The 20,890-nt window shown below is 36.3% G+C and overlaps 2 protein-coding genes across 2 annotated transcripts in view; one reads left to right on the plus strand and one right to left on the minus strand.

Moving 5' to 3' along the window:
• The window catches only part of PPP4R2 (protein phosphatase 4 regulatory subunit 2), a 59,174-nt gene that overhangs the window by 32,331 nt on the left and 5,953 nt on the right, over positions 1 to 20,890 (minus strand). The gene's annotated exons all lie outside the window — the stretch shown is intronic.
• On the plus strand, positions 4,298 to 4,471 carry LOC122728403 (NADH dehydrogenase [ubiquinone] 1 beta subcomplex subunit 1-like). The gene has a single exon (XM_043967009.1). The coding sequence runs from the start codon at positions 4,298 to 4,300 to the stop codon at positions 4,469 to 4,471; it is 174 nt and encodes a 57-aa protein (XP_043822944.1).

Consider the following 20,890-nt stretch of genomic DNA (forward strand, 5'->3'; position numbering starts at 1 on the left):
TTTTAACTGATTGTAGAATCCTTCAGTTTGAACAAAACTGCCAGAACTTATAAAACCCTCTAAAATTATTTTAATTATTTTTTTAAACTAGGAAACAGAAGATTCATTTTAAAAAAAACTTAGGTTTTTCAGGATTCCTCGCAACACAGTATTGAGAAACACTGATCTAAAGTTCATTTAAAACAATTTTGTGAGAGATTTCCAGGGATTTTTGTGGATATATTTAGAAAGTGTCAAGTTTTAAGTGTTTCCTAATATTATGTAAGTTTAAACTATAAATTTTTTTTTCTGAATTTAAGTTCTCTTCTATTTTCATTCAACATCAGCACCAAAGTAGTGCATCTGTTACTAATATTAATTTTTTCCAAAAACTTGCGGGGCAGCTAGGTGGCAAACTGGATAAAGCACCAGCCCTGGATTCAGGAGGACCTGAGTTCAAATCCAACCTCAGACACTTGACACTTACTAGCTGTGTGACCCTGGGCAAGTCACTTAACCCTCATGGGGGGGAGCGAACAGTATCCTCTGAAGACATAATTACTAATCTCTCTCTCTCTCTCTCTCTCTCTCTCTCTCTCTCTCTCTCTCTCTCTCTCTATATATATATATATATATATATATATATATATATATATATATATATATATAAAATTTTAATATGCAAGAGCACAGTAGGTAATAAAAATATTCTCACCTTTCCCCACAATCTTTCTCCAATAAATCCTATTCTAATGCCTAGTAATTCTGTGGAAGGACCCTGGGTTAAATAAAGTCTATGCCATTAGAACAAAGTTCAGGGGGCAGCTAGGTGGCGCAGTGGATAGAGCACCGGCCCTGGAGTCAGGAGGACCTGAGTTCAAATCCGGCCTCAGACACTTAACACTTACTAAGCTGTGTGACCCTGGGCAAGTCACTTAACCCCAATTGCCTTGCTAAAATTAAAAAAAAAAAAACGGCATCATATCTATCCATTATTAATACTTTGAAAAAATTATAGTAAAATGCTAGACGTCAAATATCGCAACACAGGAAAAATAGCAGTCACAGTAATTCAGGGACAAAATTTAGAAATAAAATCACAGATATTCTCTAATATTTAAAAACAAATGCACCGAGTGCAGTTATAAACAGGGTGAAACTAGCTATCTTAAAGCAAGGAGGCAAATATTAAACTCTTATATAGCAACAAGTGTTAGTGGAATAGAACAAACTTAGTACTGGAATACTCTCTGGAAGGATATACCTGATTCAAACAGAATAAAAAGTAAAGGGGAATTAGCATTGTATATTAAGCATATGTGCTCATGAGGAAATACAGACATCTGAGAGGAACAATAACGTAACACTTCTGAGTGAGGTAAAAAGAAGTGACATTGCTATAAAGGTGTTAATGAAAGAGATCAGAAACCTGGCACTTATGAATCACACAATAGTGGCAGGCTGACTTTAGTTATCGAAACGTCTGCTGGAGTTTTTTCTGGGCTAAAAACAAAGCATTCGATAATGTGTAACTTGCTGTAACTGCATAATTTCAGCCTTCAAAAGGTGAAACAGACAGGTAGGGAAACTGCTCTGATGGACAAAAGTTTGACCACGAAAGAGGAATGACTCTGATGAAGCAGAAGATGCATCAACTTTAAGAGCTGGAAGGAACATGAACAGCCAGCCATCCACATCCAAAAGGAATCACCATGATAACATATTCAGCAAATCCAGCCTCTGATTAAAGTCTCCAAGCAGAAGGAACAAGACACCACCTCTTCATGCAACTCATTTTGCTTGTGGTCAACTCTAATAGTAATTAAGTTCTTCCTCAGTACCACTAAATGTAAAACTTCCCAATATCTTTTCCCTTTTTCTCCTGGTTCTGCTCTCTCAGACCAAAGGAAGGAAAATTCTATCCGTCTTCTACCTAACAGCCCTTCAAGTACTTGAAGATAGTTATGATGTCCCCTCTCAGTCTTGATGGCAAGTGACCATTCCATAACAGACTTCTTGATAGAGCAAGAGAAAAAGTTCAGGCATTATCATACATTTACCCTAGATTTGGGGAGAAATGATTTTGAAAGGCTTTTGAGTAAGCATAAGTAGATCTTATGGCCTAATATTTGGCACAAATCAGTCCAGGTTGAATAAGAAGTTCTGAAAATGCGATTCTGAAGAAACAAGAACCTAAAGGAATGGAGAAAGGTGCTACTACCTAAAGAGACCAAATTAGATTTTTTAAAAATAATTAGAATGGAATGGAATTATAGAGCAATGGAAAATAACTGAGGATGCATATTTTAAAATAACAACATGGTCTTTTGAAAACTGTCAAGTTTAGTTATTATTTAGTCATTTAGTGTCAAAAGAGAAAGATCATGGAAGAGGACCAGTGCTAAAGGTAGACAGAATAATAATAAACAGTGACAATGAAAAACCTGAAATGCTCAACACTTCTTTTGTTTCTGTCTTCTCTTCCAAGGAGATTTGTCTATCAGAGATAAAGACAGTGGGAAAAATAAGACAAAAAAAGGTTAAGGAGGGGGGCAGCTAGGTGGCGCAGTGGATAGAGCACCGGCCCTGGAGTCAGGAGTACCTGAGTTCAAATCCGGCCTCAGACAATACTTACTAGCTGTGTGACCCTGGGCAAGTCACTTAACCCCAATTGCCTCACTAAAAAAAAAAAAAAAAAAAGGTTAAGGAGGGAATGGAAAACTAAGATAAATGAGCTGATCAGGAATCATCAACCTGCCCTCAGTAAGTCCAAGTCATCAAGCAAGAATAAATGAAATTTTAATATACTAAAAGAACCAGGAGATATAAATACTGTTGAATATTATTTTAATATTAATATATTTAATATTAAAAACTATATTTTATAGTTTTTGTATCTGCATGTCTCCTACAAACATAGATCCAAGGAATTAATCTTTAATCTCTCCTACAAAATCAATCAACAGATCATAGAAATTATAATATCTTCTCATTTCTCCTACAATTTGTTTCCATACCTGTCCTCCTACAAATACAACCAGATCAGAGAATATGGTTAAGAACCAGATCAGAGAACTTAATATCTCCTACAAGACAAACCAGATCAGAGACAGACAGAAAAAACATAGTATCAATTTAGTATTTTGTCCCAAGGAGAAATATAACACATCTGTAGACTCCCCTAAGAAGAAAGCTCAGAGCTCCACTTCTTTCTAAGGGTTTTTAAGGTTTTTTTGTCCATGGGTTACAGGGCATTGTCAGTTACAGATCAACCCAAAAGCAAATACTATAACAAGAATAGATGTAACAGAGGTATCATGGTAAGATTACAGGACTCAAAAAAAAAAAAAAGGGTTTGGCAAGGATGAAGACTCTGAGATGTCCCCATAAGATAGGGACTTGCTATCCTGAGGGAAAAGAAGTCACTAGGTAGGGTCTTTTATATGCTAGCTATCTGGGTTCAATTTGGAGTTCAGTTGAAGGAGATTTTGGTTCCTATTAATCTAGGGCTTCAAAAAAATTTTTTGGATAAGAAAGCACCTCCATCAAATCTAGGTGATCCATATATCATATTAACAATACTAAATCAGTATAAATAATCTAAAATAGAAATCTTAGAGGATGGAAGAGATGCCGCAGAAGAAAAAAAAGCAAATGCCCTTCCAATTTTGGGGGGAAAAGGAGTGTTAGGTATTCAAGCTATAGGCCACTAAGATCGACTGCAAAATTCTAGAAAACATAAAAGAAGCAGTAAGCATTAAATGTCAGTATGCTTCACTTTTGGCGGACCTATGAACTGGAACAATTATTCTGAAATGAAATTTAGAATTATGCTTAAAAAAATTAACATATCCACAGCTTTTGACTCAAAAGATCACATTTCTAGGTATCTATGCCTAAGAGGTCAAAGATAAAAAGAACAGTCCTATACACACCCAAAAATGCATGTTGTCGTTCAGTCATTTTCAGTTGTGTCCAACTGTTCATGTCCCCTTTTGGGGTTTTCTTGGCAGAGATTTGAGTAGTTTGCTATTTCCTTCACCAAATCATTTTACAGATAAGGAAACTGAGGCAAACAGGATTAAGTAACTTGCCCAGACTTGAACTCAAGAAGATGAATCTTCCTGACTCCAGGTCTGATACTCCATTCCCTGCACTTTTTGTGATCACAAAAAAACTGAAAGAAAGTATATATATGCCCACTAGGTTGGGGAATGGCTAAACAAACTATTGTACAAAAATAAAATCCGGAGTCCTCAAAGGGAGCTACTGTCCTTGGCCAAATTCTCAGTGCCCAGGATCCCTGTCTGCAGGAATAATGGTGAATTTGATTCAGGCTGTGCGTGACCACTGGGTTCATATCCTGGTAGCAATGGGATTTGTTGTTGATTATCTAGACAAGAGGAGTGATAAAAAACTAACTGCTTTTCAGAATAAGAGCATGTTATTTAAAAGGGAACTGAAACCTAATGAAGAAGTTACCTGGAAATAAAAGCTTTGGCTAAATTAAGAAATTTTCATGTTGAATAAATAAAAATTAAATAAAATGGAAAATTATTGTGCCATAAGAAATTATGAAGAATTTGGTAACACAGATTTGCAAGAATTGATAACAGTGAGATGAGTAAATTAGTAAAACATTAAACAAAATTATAATATAGGGGCAGCTAGGTGGCACAGTAGATAAAGCACTGCCCTGGGTTCAGGAGGACTTAAGTTCAAATCTAACCTCAGACACTTGACACTTACTAGCTGTGTGATCCTGGACAACTCACTTAACCCTCATTGCCCCACCAAAAAAAAAAAAAATATATATATATATATATATATATATATATATATATAAATGGAAAGAACAAAAAAAAGAAAACTGAACCACCAAGCATAATTATAATGGCCAAACTCAGCTCCAGAGAAGACATGAGAAAATGAGCTTCCCTTCCTTCTACTTAAGAGAGGGGCATAGAGAATGGCTGGACTGAGAGAGTCAATTGATGAGCTGCCTTTTTTCCTTTTTTTTTTTTTTTTAGTGAGGCAATTGGGATTAAGTGACTTGCCCAGGGTCACACAGCTAGTAAGTGTTAAGTGTCTGAGGCCGGATTTGAACTCAGGTACTCCTGACTCCAGGGCCGGTGTTTTATCCACTACACCACCTAGCCGCCCCCTTTCTTCCTCTTTTTTTAGAAAAAATTATGTTACAGCTGGGCCCTTACTACAGTGAGGTGCTCCTTCTACACCTCCCTCATCTATCACAACCACAGTAGTGATTTCCACACCTTTTCAGCCCTGTCTGTGGCACCCCCTAAAAATTTAAGCCATTAGACCTTCCTCTTTTCTACTTTCTCATCCCATATTCCTCAGAAATTTTGCTCGCTGATCTCCTTCACACCCATTCCACTTGAAGAGGTGGCCCTTCTCCTTACCAAGACAAGCATCCCTTGATTCCCTCCTGTCTTCTCCAGCAGAATGTCTCTTGCCATCACTTCCACTTCTTTCTCCAATCTGCAATCTCTCCCTACCTACCAACAGGTTCACATCTTCTCCAACCTTAAAAAGCCCTCAGTTGCTCCTACTGTCCTATATCTTCTCTCCCTCCTCATTAAACTGAACTACCCAATCGAAAGGTCTTTCCTTAGTCTTCATCCTTTTTGACCATCTCGGCAGCCTTTGGCACTGTCAATCACTCTTCTCTTGGTTCTCTACCTGACAGTTCGATTTTAGTCTCCCTTGCTTGATCTTTTGATCTAGGACAAAGCTTCTAAAACTGTGGGTTGCAACCCCGTATAGGGTCCCATATCTGAATGTGAGGTCACAAAAAGTTTGGCAACAGTAAAAGGTGATGTATGCCTATTTACATACCTACATACTTACATGTAAAAATTTCTTGGGTGAAAAGAGGTCTCAAGTGAAAAAGGTCTAAGGAGCCCTGATCTAGGTCATACCTACTAAAGAGTATCAGAATCCAAAGCTCTGTCCTGGGCTATCATAATTATATTTTTTTGTGATTTCAACTCCCATGGGTTTCATGATCTCTATGCAAATGATCCCAGATCCACATAGCCAGCCCCAATCTCAGAGCTCCAGCCCCCATCATCCACTATATTTTAGACATCCAGAACTGGATGTCGTATAAGCCTCAGACTCAACATATCCCAACCAATTCATCCTCTTTTCCCCAAAACCAGCCCTTCTTCCCGACTTTCCTACTATTGTCAAGGGTACAACCACCCTCCCAGTCACCCAGTGTCCCAAATAGGCGTGTGACACTGGAGTCCTCACTCAAACTCACCCTCCAACCCACCCCTTTGTCTTCACTGACTTAAGCAGGACTACGGTATAGGCCCTCATCATCTCACATCCTGACTACTCCATTAGCCTTCTGCCTGGTCTCTCTGTCGGATTCTATCCTTCCAATTCATTTTCCACTCTTCAGGCAAAGTGATTTTCATAAAACATTGTTCTGCTTGTGTTGTTTAAAAATCTAAATGTGTGGTGGCCTTAAATTAGAAGCTTTAGCACTAGTCTTTGGGCATTAAGCATTTATTAAAGCACACCAGGTATTAGAAAAAAAGAACATGTGGAGTTAAGAAAAGGCCTATTCTAGCCTAGAGTTCCAGCCTGGTCTGGTTCTGCCTCAAGTCCTCCACCACGAGCCTGCTTCACTTGTATTTTCACCAATAACTCACAACAGACATAGCTGATAGGTACTTTATCTAGTCCAATTCCCTCATTTTATGGTACTGAGACCCACAGACTATATTCTGCCCAAGATCAAAGAGCTACTAAATAGCAAAGCCAGACTAGTTTCATTGCTCCCATGCCACTATACTATGCTGCCTGTCAAAATAAGAAATCATTGGGGCAGCTCGGTGGCACAGTGGATAGAGCATCAGCCTTGGATTCAGGAGGACCTGAGTTCAAATCTAGCCTCAGACACTTAACACTTCCTAGCTGTGTGACCCTAGGCAAGTCACTTAACTCCAGTTGCCTCACAAAAAAAAAAAAAAAAAAAAGGAAATCATTATAACAAATAATACTAAGTATTGTACAAAATTAGTTCAATTTAGCAAAAATTAAGCACCTTCAACATATAAAGCACTAAGGATACAAAGCTAAAAAAAGACAGTCCCAACCCATAAGACTTTCTAATCTACTAAGAGGGATACAACATGTACAGACATAATTTAAGATAAAGGAGCAATCCAGACAAATCAAAGTAAAAACCTTTATTAATAATCACTTTAAAACTGAAAAAGCAATCTCCATTTTTAAATAATAGCTAACAACATTTATAGGGCACTTATGTGCCAGGAACTACGTGAAATGCTTTACAATTATTCTTTCATTTGATCCTCACAACATCCCTGGGAGGTGGGTACTATTACTATCCCCATTTTACAAATGAAAAAACTGAGGCAAATAAAGGTCAAATGAGTAGTTGCTATTTGGCATTTTTTTTAAAAGGCCGACAAAGTTTAATTGCTTAACAACTGTAAAAATTAATCCTGGTTTTTTCATGAAAAGATACTAGGTGAAATGACATCACGAGATTAATTTCACAGAAAAGTGAAGTTTACTGTCCACCATCTGACTTATACCTTGGGGAATGCACCATATGATGTCACAAGGTTTAATAACCCAGTGGTGAGGTTGGTTTGTTTAAAATGTACTTTAATGGAATTGTTTCAAAATAATGCTAGTGGCATATGTTACAGAAGGCAGATGTACACCATGTAATGATTATACAGTGCTAAAATCAATAGTGAATATAGAAATAACAGTATGCATCACTGGCACCTTTAAAACTGATTTGATTTGTTGGCTCATTTGAGGATTCAGTAGGAGCACCAAGTAGAGCCATTTTTAACTTGTCAACTAAAAAAGAGAACAGAGATCTTTACCTGCTTACACTCCTTTCTAACTGTGGGACAGTGGCTTTGAAAGTAATAAATACACTGAAACTAATATGTAATTAGTGGTAACAAGAAGTCCACCAATATCAAGACGATCCATCAAAAACAGAAAAGAGATTAATATTGAGGGTTGGTCTCCTTCCCTTATGTTCTGAGGGTTTCTCCAATGACAGAAATGAAACAATGATGTACATACAAATAAGTCTCTGGGACTTTTCCACTGTTTCTGAAAAGTATGGAAAAAGGAGGAAAGGAGAGAAGGGAATAAGCATTTACATGATGACTACTTTGTGACAGGCATTGTTTAAATGATTTACAAATATAATCTCATTTAATCCTCACAACAACCCTATGAGGAAATAATATGCTATTATTTCCATTTTACAGCTGAGGAAACTGAGATAAACAGAGGTCAAGAAACTTGGTCAAGGCCACACAGCTAGTACATATCTTTTTTTTTTTTTAATGTATAAGGTATTTTATTTTTTCCGTTACATGTAAAGATAGTTCTCAACTTTTGTTTATACAAGCTTTACAAGCTAGTACATATCTAAAGCTTCATTTGAACTCGGGTCTTTTTGAACCACACATAGCTGCCTCTAGAGAAGAGAGTTCTTTTAACCATCAAAAACTCAATTTTCAAAATGCTCTATTTCATTTTTAGAAAAATAAGATCTCTAGAGAAAGTAGAAACAGAGAAAGAAAACTACAGACCAATTTCCCTATTGAATATTGATACAAAAATGTTAAAGAAATTACTAGCAAAGAAATTACAGCAATATATCATAAAGAGGTTGAATTTATATAAAAAATGCATGGGTGAGGGGCAGCTAGGTGGCATGGTGGATAGAGCACCAGTCCTGGAGTCAGGAGTACCTGAGTTCAAATCCAGCCTCAGACACTTAAAGCTTACTAGCTGTGTGACCCTGGGCAAGTCACTTAACCCCAACTGCTGCACTAAAAATAATAAATAAAAATGCACGGGTGATTCAATATTGGGAAAACTATAAGAATTACTGACCACGTTAAAAACACTATATGAAACAAAAAACCCAAAAAACACTCTATGTACAACTATATCAACAGATACAAAAAAAGCTCCTGACAAAATACAATGCCCATTTTCTACTAAAAACACTAAAAATCATAGGAATAAATGGAGTTTTCTCTTAAAATTATAAGTTATATCTTTCTTAAATCAAGGGCAAATATTACATGCAATGGAGATTTTCCAATAAGATCAGGAGTGAAGCAAGAATGTCCAGTATCACCATGTTTTCAATTTGTACTTGAAATGCTGGCTATAGCAATAAGACAAGAAAAAGAAATTGAAGAAATCATAGAAAACAAGGAAACAAAACTATCACAGTTGCCAGAAATATGATCATATTCCTTGAGAATCAACTTAAAAGTAATTCAAACAATTACAAACTATAGAAAAGTTGTAGGATATAAAATCATAATTCACATTAATCATCAGCATTTCTATATATTGCCAACAAAACCCAGCAGGAAGAGATAGAGAAATTCCATTTAAATAACTGCAGAGAGTATAAAATACTTAGGACTCCACCTGCCAAAACACACACAGGAACTATATGAACACAATTACAAAATGTTTCACAAAAATAAAGACAGATCTAAACAACTGGAGAAATTTTAATTGCTCATGGGTATGCTGAGCCAATATAATAAAAATGACAATTCTACCTAAATTACTTACTCAGTGCCATGCCAATCAAACTATCAAGGAGTTATTTTATAGAACTAGAAAAAAAACAATAACAAAATTCAACCGGAAGAAGAAAAGGTCAAGAACATCAAGGAAATCAATTTTTTAAAAAGCCAAGGAAGGTGGTGCAGCAGTGCCAGATTTCAAGCTATGCTACAAAGTGGTAATCATCAAACCAATCTGGCACTGGATAAGAAATAAAGTGGTTATGGGGCAGCTAGGTGGCGCAGTGACACTTACTAGTTGTGTGACCCTGGGCAAGTCACTTAACCCCAACTGCCTCACCAAAAAAAAAAAATAATAATAAAAAAAGAAATAAAGTGGTTGATTAGTACAATAGATTAGGTGCACAATATACAAAAATAAATTACCCTAGTAAGTCGGTACTTGGATAAACCCCAAAATTCAAACATTTAGAGCAAGAACTCACCATTTGACAAAAATCTCTGGGAAAACTAGAAATCAATTCAACAGACACTAGGCATAGGTCATCATCTCACAACGGATACCAAGACACGGTCAAAATGGGTACTTCATCTGGACATAACGGGTGATATCAAAGGTAAATTAGGGAAGCATGGAAAAAAATTACCTGTCAGATTTAGGGAGTTTATGACCAAACAAGATAAAGGATCACGATAGGTAAAATGAGTAATCTTGACTTCATTAAATTAAAAAGGTTTGCATGAACAAAATCAACACAGCCAAAATTAAAAGGAAAGCTAATTGTTCTCTTGCAAAGATCTGTTCTCCAATATACAGAGAACTACACCAAATTTATAAAAATACGAGGCATTCCCAATTAATATATGGTCAAAGAATATGAACAGGTAATTTTCAGAAGAAATCAAAGTTATTAATAATCAAATGAAAAAATACTGTAAATCACTAATCACTGGAGAAATGCAAATTAAAACAATTCTAACATACCACCTCACACCAATCAAACTACCTAAGGTGAAAGTAAAGAAAAATGACAAATTCTGGAGATGTGGGGAAAATAGTACATTAATGAATTGCTGGTGGGGTTATGAACTGGTCCAACCATTCTGGAAAATGATGTGGAACTATGTGCAAAAGTCTACAAAACTGAATACCCTTTGACCCAGCAATACCACCACTAGGGTCTATAGACTAAAGAGATCAAAGAAAAAGAAAAAGGATCTATACATACAAAAATATTTCTATTATCTCTTTTTGTGGTGGCAAAAGATTGAATCCTCATCAACTAGGGAATGGTTAAAGAACTCATGGAATATGATTGTGATGGAATACCATTATGCTATAAGAAATGATTAAGAGGAAGGTTTCCGGGCAGCTAGGTGGCGCAGTGGATAGAGCACCAGCCCTGGATTCAGGAGGGCCTGAGTTCAAATCCAACCTCAGACACTTAACACTTACTAGCTGTGTGACCCTGGGGAAGTCACTTGACCCCAATTGCCTCACCAAAAACAAACAAAAAAAGGTTTCAATAAGACCTATATGAACTAACCCAAAGTGAAGTCAAGCCAGAACAATGTACACAGTAAGAACAATATTGTTACAATTATCAGCAAGGAAAGGCTTATTAACAACTTTTATCAATGCAATGATCCATGACAACTCCAAAAGACACCTTCAGATAGAGAACTGATGAAATGAGTGCAAAATGATGCATGTTTTTTCCTCTTTATTTTTATGCTTCTTTTTTTTCCCACATGGCTAACAATGAAATGTTTTGCATGACTTCATATGTATGGTGGGTATCATTTCTTTTCTTTTCAATAGTTAGGGAAGATGATAGAGGAAAAGAATTTGGAACTAAAAATAACTTTTTTTTTTTTCCTTAAAAAGACTTCCAATTTTTCCAAACATGTCAGAGTCTGGAAAATTACACACAATGATGCAAGATTTTAAGATATATTACCAAGTTTAATATTGTGCTTATTTCACAGATCACTGAAAAAAGCCCATTTGTAAAGCATAATGGGGCTTATGGGGGAGGGGGAGATAAAAAGCAAAAAGGATGTCATTTTATTCGATTCATAAAAATAATGTCCCTTTCTGCCCACCACACAAAGGAATTATATGAATACAACTAACAAAACATTCTAGAAACACGGAACTAACTAATTAGAGATAGTAACTGCCCATGGTTGGGCCAGACCAAAACAATAACAGTACAGAAATGAATTTGTATATTTAGTACCATAACAGGATACAAAATTATTATTTTATAAAATTAGAAAAAAACAATCTAGAGGTTAAAAAAATGTTAAGCAAAAATGAATAAGCCTACAGTGTCACTGCATCACAAAGTACATGACAGGGAATAAGCTATAAGAAGATTGTAAAGATCAGAAGCAGCAGGTTATGAGGTTGGAGAGCTTGAATTCCAATTCAGAGGAGGAGGCTGGAAGACAAGGCAGCTTAGTGTGGGCATGGCCAAGGACAAATCAATAACAAACCCTTTATTTAAAAACAAAAACAAAAGAATAAGCACAACATTACTAGATTCAAAGTATGCAACTTGGAAACCATACTGTTTGCCATTTTGTTTTTTAAAAAATCATCTTGGGACAGCTAGGTGACGCAGTGGATAAATCACTGGCCCTGGATTCAGGAGGACCTGAGTTCAAATCCAGCCTCAGACACGTGACACTAGCTGTGTGAAGTATTTGTTACTGATTAACAAACAGAATAGCTGATCAATGGAACAAAACTACAAAGCAAAAGAAACTATAGTAACAGTGTTCAATTAAATCTAAGGATTCCCAACCATTAGGACAAGCAATCCCTATACAATAAATATTGCTAGTAAAACTAACAGAAAATTAAGTTTAGACTAATATCTCATACTATATACCATAGTAATTTCTAAATGAATACAAGATTATGGTGTAGTAGATAAAGCACTGGCCCTGGATTCAGGAGGATCTGAGTTCAAATCTGATCTCAGATACTTTTGACACTAGCTGTGTGACCCTAGGCAAGCCACTTAACCCTCATTGCCCCCCCCCCCAAAAGAATACAAGACTGAAGTATAAAAGGACATTTAATAAACAAATTAAGGACTGAAAAAGAGATACCTTTCAAAAACTCTTACATATATGGAAAGCTGGAGTTCTTAAACAAGGGACAGAAGGTAAACATAAAAGATTAAATGGGTAATTCTGATGACATAAATTGAAAAGCTTTTGCACAAACAAAATCAAGTTGGGAAATACAAGGGAAATGGTGGATCATATTTCTTGAATAAAGATCTGATATCCAAAATACATAAGGAATAGTGACCAATTTAAAAGAATGAAAGACATTCCCTAATAGACAAAGCATACTGTTTTCAAAAGAATGCAACTTTTTTTAAAAATAAGGAAAGCAAAGGAGAATTCTCATACAACAATAATTGAATACGTACTTCCAAGTCACTGATAAGAGACAAGTAAATCTGAGCAACTGAGAAGTTCCACCTTAAACCCACCAAACTGACAAGGAAGATTAGGGGAGGAGGGACAGGGCAATGAGGGTTAAGCGACTTGCCCAGGGTCACACATCTAGTAAAGTGTCAAGTGTCTGAGGTCATATTTGAACTCAGGTCCTCCTGAATGCAGGGCTAGTGCTTTATCCACTGTGCCACCTTGCTGCCCCAAGACAATTTTTAAAAAAGCAAAATGGCAAATGGTAAAGGAGCTGTATTAGGACAAGCACATTAAGGTGACTTCTCAAACTGCATTCATTTTGGATTTGATTTCAGCATGCCCCTCCCCCTCCTAATAAACTCACCATTGTGAAATATCATCTAGCAAGATCCAAACAGCCTAATGCATTCACTTCATCAGCACCTGGGTCCCTCTGATTGCGAAGTAGAGCCATGAACTCCTAAACGTCTATTTAAGGAGAGGAGACTGAAGACATCTCCTCATATAAAATCTAGCTGCACTCATTTTGGACTTGACTTGACCATGCCAAGCCAGAGTTGTGCATTGTCTTCCCCTGTTAGACAGAGTAAGCTCCTTGAGGGTGTAACGATTGGAATAACGCCACCTGCTGGATACTAACTGTAGAAGAGTTCTGCCCATGAAGCGAAGGTCTTTGAGGGCAAGACCAGGAGTCTTTGGTATCAGGAAGTGACGCGGACTAGTAGGAGGAGGAAGGAGGAGACGGAGGGGCTCTTCCTTTTGGACTCTGGCTGAGAGCGGAGCTAGAAATGTGCTCTCCCTTTAATAGATAGGAATCTAGGCCTTTCTTTTTCTTTACCAGATTCTTATTCTCCTTAATAAATGCTTAAAAGCCTAACTCTTGCTAAAGCTTATAATTTATTGGCGACCACTCATTAAATAGTTTAGACAGTTTAGCTAGAATTTTAGCCCTTAACAAGGGCATGGACTATCTTTTTAAAATTTGTATCCCCGGGACAGCTAGGTGGCGCAGTAGATGGACCACTGGCCCTGGAGTCAGGAGGACCTGAGTTCAAATCCAGCCTCAGACACTTAACACTTACTAGCTGTATGACCCTGGGAAAGTCACTTAACCCCAAATGCCTCACCAAAAAAAAAAAAAAAATTTGTATCCCCAGACTTAGCACAGTGCCTGACACATAGTAGTGCTTAATAAACTATGTATACCTTCTAACCCAATGATACTATGACTATATGTTCCAAAGAGGTAAAGATCCACGCAAATAAAAATTCCTAAAGGAACAGTTTTTGTTGTAGCAAAGAATTGAAAGCAAAATATCAACTAGGGAAGGGGTTGGACAAATTATGCATATGAATTATTAAGGTATTATTGCCCTGTATGACGTTACAAAAAGAACAAATTCAGAGAACCCCAAGACTTGTATGAGCTGATGCATAATGAAGAAAGCAGAACCAGCAGAAAAATTACAATAATGGGAAAACAATCCTTAGATCTGATCAACGCAATGGTCAATAATGACTTCAGAAGACTGATGATGAACCATGCTCCCCCCTCCATACCTCCTGACACAGATGTGATGTGATGGACTAAAGATGCAGAAATGCTATAAATTTTGAGACTGTATGTGAATGTGTTCATTTGTTATATTTACTTCTTAAAGATGGGGTCCTATGAGGAGCGAGGGGTAAGCTGTGAAAGAGGAGAAATCTATATGTTGTGATAGTAATTTTTCCCTACAAGGAAAAAAAGTGTCAATAAAACACTAAAAAATGTAGACAAGAGAAGGAAACCCATAAAAGGACAAAGATAAGTAGGGCAATTTTGTTACTATCATGTTCAATTTAATATAGCATTTTTTTAAATGATGCTTTTTCTTGAACTACCATTTCACATTATGGCTGAATCCTGTTGGGAACTTACAAAAGCTCAATGTGCCAAGCACTGTGCTAATAATAAGCACTTTATAATTATCTTATTTCATCCTCTCAACACCCCTCATAGGTAGATGCTATTATTATCCCCATTTTACAGATGAAGAAACTAAGGCAAATAGCAGTTAAGTGACTTGCCCAAGGTTCCCAAAGCTAGTAAATGAAGCCCTATTTGAATTCAAGTCTTTGCTCCAGTAATCAAAGTTATATTAGTGAGGGCAGCTAGATGGAGCAGTGGATAAGCACCGGCCCTGGATTCAGGAGCACCTGAGTTCAAATCCGGCCTCAGACACTTACTAGCTGTGTGACCCTGGGCAAGTCACTTAACCCCAACTGCCTCACCAAAAAAAAAAAAAAAAAAGGTTATATTAGTCAAATTATTGTATCAAACATATAGGGACAGGGACTAAACCTGGATTTCAGAAATACGGTAAACTCCCAGATGAGGAAACTCTCTATACCAAAACAGATCAGCTTTTTCTCTGTTAAGTGATCTTCTCCATTCACAGAGCTAAGTATGTGTCAGAGGTCTTCCTGGCTTCAAGGCAACCTCTCTATACCATAACAAATGTACCTTACCTGACCATGTCTTCTTATAAATTTTTTTCTGTTCTCTGTGATTTTTGTTTTACTGACATACTTTTGTTTTTCTCTTTTTTGGAGGAGCAATACTATCACTATACCCTTGCCACACACTTATCATCTTAACTATAAACCATTTATCTGTTTCAAGATGGTTTTGAGATAGGCAGGAATGTCAGTCTAGATCTGCCTTCAGGATTACTAGACTTCCAGACTTCTCTGAGATCAATCCAGAGAGCCTCAGTCATCTGGCCTGCCTAAGATAGTTAAATTTTGATAAAAATATGGAGCTAACCCAGAATATACTGATCCATACTTACACACATGTGCAACATAATTTTTAAAACTTTAAAAATGTCTACACTTTAAAAAAAATTTAAATCACACTAATTTCATGTATGATTAATGGTCTGCTAATGTATGTGTACTCATATATGTACATATACATGTGTTCACAAATATCTCAAAACAATGCTAAGGAAAAAGTGCCAGACCAACCATCTGAACACCCGTGAGAATTGTTCTTTTGTAGAACCTGTTTCCAACTCTGTCCTGAAGTTTATGTTCTTCCATCTCATTCCTAATAACTATAATCCAAAAACGATTATTTCTTTAATCAAAAGCACCAATATCACCTTGTTTTGAACTTGCTTTTCCTACCAATAAAACAGGAAGAAACAAGCAGAGAAACAATTCTGAGAGTTTTCATAATTAAATGAGGCAAAGAATAAAAACAAAAACTGAATTCAATCTCTACACAATACAACTGGATTTTTTACATTTGTGGACTCAAACAACTTCATAAGGATCCAAACAGCTTCTGCCAAGGAGAAAAAAAAAATCAATTAAATATTTTAATCACAGTAAAACAAACATGCCTATGTTCCTCACTAGTACCATATGCATAAATTACAATGCCAGCATCACAAGGCACAGTCCATACAAAACCCAAGTACAGCACTTATCTAAAGGAGACTCAGAAAAGGAAAAGTACTGTACTCCCTCAGGCCCTACCAACCACCTGACATGGATATTCAGAAGACATGGGAGTATTAAGAGATAGAACGGGTTCAATCCAGTGGTCCAGTGGCAGTGGGAACAAAAAGTACTGCTTCAGTTTGGAATTATGCCCAAAGGGCTATGGGGCTGTGCATACCCTTTGACCCAGCAATACCACTATTAGGTCTTTTTCCCAAAGAGATCATAAAAAAGGGGAAAGGACCCATATGTTCAAAAATATTTATAGCTGCTTTTTTTTGTGGTGGCAAGGAATTGGAAATTGCGGGGTTGCCCATCGACTGGGGAACGTCGGGACAAGTTGTGGTATATGAATGTAATGGAATACTACTGTGCTGTAAGAAACGATGAGCAGGTGGATTTCAGAGAAATTTGCAAGGACTTTACATGAACTGATGATGAATGAGATGAGCAGAACCAAGAGAAGATTGTGCACAGTTATCAACAACACTGTGTGTTGATCAACTGTGATAAGACTTGATTCTTCTCAGCAATACAATGGCCCAAGATAGTTCCAAAGGACTCATGATGAAAAATGTTCTCCAAATCCAGAAAAAAAAAGAACTGTTGAAACTAGATGCAGATCAAACCATACTATTTCTATTGTTTTTGTTGTTTTTCTTTTTTGCTCTGATTCTTCTCTCATTACATGACTAATGCAGAAATATGTTTAATGTGAGTGTACATTTATAACCTATATCAGATTACTTGCTGTCTTGGGGAGAGGGGAGGGATGGAGAAAAATTTGAAACTAGAAATCTTATATAAACAAATGTTGAAAATTATCTCTAAATGTAAGTGGAAAATAATAAAATATTTATATGGGGGGGGGGGGAAAGTATTGCCTCAGGTCCACAAGAACATTGAGACAATGAGATGTTTTGGAGTTGATCACTGTCCCGAAGAGAATAGTCTTCAAAGGGCTATATAAACTATAAAATTCTTCTCATATTGGTTAAAATTATACCTGTTTTCTTTGTCTATCTGTACGAAAATCTGGTTTCCAGGCTCACTCTCCTTATAAAATACAAGGCTATTAGAGGCAGAAAAGCCAAAAAAATAAATTTTAATATTGGCCTGAAGATGGAGGAAGAGCCACTCCCACCCCAAGTAAGTCCTTTCTTACCATCCTGAGCCTCAGTTTTCTATCTGTAAAACTAGGGTGACAATCTGTGATTTCTATCTCACAGAAATATTCTGAGGACCAAATGAAATCATGCAAAAGCACTTTGGAAACCTCAAAGTACCACGTGTGTAAATAGTTGGAGATAAAGAATTAAACAGTAAGTTTTGCTATTTACAAAGAAATGAAGTATTTAGTGGGAATAAGTTATGGGAAAGACTGACTCCTAGCAATTGTTCTAAACCCAGCAATGATGGCTTCTTTCATTTCTGAGGGACTATCCATATCTACCTATTATGCCATTACATAAGATGCCTTTTTTCTAGACAGAAAGCAGAAATTTGCAAGTTCATACTAATTACTTGCCTCATAACACTTTCCAGAAAATTTCTTTCTTTTTTCCCCCTCAAAACCCACAGAGGCAAAACACTGTCTAATAGGTCCTATGACATATACCATCTATGGTCAGTGGTGCCAAAGCAAGAGATGTGAGTAAAAGATATTTGGGAAACTGGGGACAGTGTCATGTGGAGACAGAAGTCTCAAGTGAAGCAAGTAATACAGAGCCTCAAGCCTGGTTTCTATGAAAAAAAAAAAGCATGACACAATTACAAAATGAGTTCCAAAATATTTTGAGAATTATTAGAAAGTAAACATGAGAATACAGAAAATAGGAGGAATGAAGACACCTAAGTAGACCCTGGGGATTAAAAAAAAAAAGTATTTCCACCTGCAAGTTCCCAGATAATTAAAGGCATGGGTTAATCAATTATAAGCTACAATTTTTAAAGCAGTCGCTCTAGGCAGGCAGAACTGAGGATGAACTTCTGAGAAGCTATTTAGCAAAGGTCATAGTATGCTTAAAAGACCCTCACACTAAAAGGAATCAAACCCAGAAGAATCAAAAGGAATAGAAAGAAAATAAAGGAACTTAAATACATTACACACACACGTGTATATACACATATATACACTCATTATTTGTATATAGTTTTATATATCAAGTTTCAAAATAAGAGGGGCTGACCAGAGGAAAAATTGTACTATATGAAGCATGAGTAGTTAAGCATATTCTGTGATAAGATTTGAAGAAATAAGCAGTGACTATATTAGCCTTAATTTTAGAGGCTTTAATTCAGAAGTTTTATATGTACCAAATAAAGTGTTTGGTTAAATAAATACAAATGATTCAACAGCAAAATTTTCTCTCTACTATGAAGTACATCTTTCCACTAGTTTTTTTTTAAAAAGCCATATTTTCATTACAGCTTATATAGGCATTTAAACACAAGTAATTGAGCTTTACTGCTAATCTGAAGAAGCAGGGCTTTCTAACCTTTTTTATGTCATGGATTCCTTTGGCAATCTAATGAAGCTCAATGACTTTCTTAGAACGACATATATTTAAATGAAAAAAAAAACCCACAAAGGATTTCAAAGGAAATTAATTATACTGAAATAGTGGCCAAAAGATGAGTTGTTGGGGTTTTTTTTAAGTTTGGGGACCCAAGATTAAGAAATCTTGAGCTAGAGGAAATTTTTCAAAGATTAAGGGCTTAAAAGGACCATGAAAACTCTCTGGTCCACCCCTCTTATTTTTCAGATGAAGAAACTGAGACCCAGAGACATTAAGTGACTTCTCCTAAGGTCACAACAGGTAGCAAACAGAGCCAGGATTTGATTTATAGTTACTTCTTCCTGAATCTTTGTTGATATTAAATTTAATAAAACAATTGGCTGTCTCAGATCCGATGCTGTAAGAAACCTCAGAAACTATGTGTCTAGCTCCTTCCTTTTACAGATGAGGAAACTAAAACAAGTTAGTTGGCTACAGAAACTCAGATAGTACCTAAGAGGTGGGATGTGAATTGAAGTTCTTTGAGGTACAATTTCTCACGTGTCTCTACTACCCTTAGTGTGCTCCATCTGTTTCAGTACTAGATATAAATTAATTAAGCAACAAACATTTAAGTGTCTACATTGTACTAGGCACTTGGTGTACAAAGACAGAAATGAAAGTCTCTGCCCTCAAGTTTTTATTTTAATAAGGAAAACAAAAGCTCACCTATAGTTATATCAGACATATAACCTTGGAGAGGAGGGACAAGTTCACAAGACAGAGTAGTTCACATGACCAAAACACAGTATATGTGCAAAAAGGAGGAATTTGAGAATGAAAGAAAGGTAAAGCAACTATCCCATACATTTTAGTACTATATTATAGATTTTGTTTTATTGTTCTTTCATTATAATCACATTTCCCCAATTATACACGAAGATGAATTGGGGATGAGGACAAGAAATTTTATTATCTCCTGCAGTATCTAGCCTATAATCTTTTGTTGTTCAATTGTGTCCAACTCTTCATGACCCCATTTGGGGGTTTCTTGGCAAAGAAAGTGGAATGGCTTGGCATTTCTCCAGCTCATTTTATAAATGAGGAAAACTGAGGCAAACAGGGTTAAGTGACTTGCCCAGGGTCACAGAGCTACAAAATGTCTGAGGTCAGAGTTGAGCTCAATAAGATGAGCTGGTCTGACTTCAGGCCCAGCATTCCATCCACTGTTCCACCTAGCTAACCATAAAATCTTATACTAGGCCATCAAATACTTGTTCAATTGTACTACAACAAGAAATTAAATTGCAAAGATTTAGAAACACACACTAACAACCCAGTCCAGATGCACATAATACAAATCAAGTAAAATTAAAGGGAAAATTCACAGTGAACATGCTATTGTCCTATTCCTGTCTTTTTCATAAGTTTTCAAAAATGAAATTTGAACAAGATATTTTCCCCTTAAATTCCAATAATATTCTCTCAGTTTAAATCCCAGTGTTAAAATTACACTGCTCTGTTTCTTCCTTTTGATTCACTGAATAAGCATATTTAAGACCCTATTTTGTGTACTGACTCTTGGTAGATACAAAATGGGAAAAAATAAAATCCTGCCCTCAATAATTCAATATCATTAAGGAGATATATAGATATATGTTGACATTTCTAGATGACTAATAAGGTGTATCTTGGTCATCAAACATTACTGGTCAGCGGTTAGTCTCATTTTTGCTATCAATGAACTTTTAAAATGCAGTTGTTACAATTAAATTCAGTCAATATTTACTTAAAGACTACTATGTTGCTAATCACTGTTACTTATATTTAATAAACCAATAACTCACAGGAGTCCTCACAATTCTTAAAGAATAAGTA

Source organism: Dromiciops gliroides, chromosome 1 (assembly GCF_019393635.1).
Source record: "Dromiciops gliroides isolate mDroGli1 chromosome 1, mDroGli1.pri, whole genome shotgun sequence".
Classification (NCBI taxonomy): Eukaryota; Metazoa; Chordata; class Mammalia; order Microbiotheria; family Microbiotheriidae; genus Dromiciops; species Dromiciops gliroides.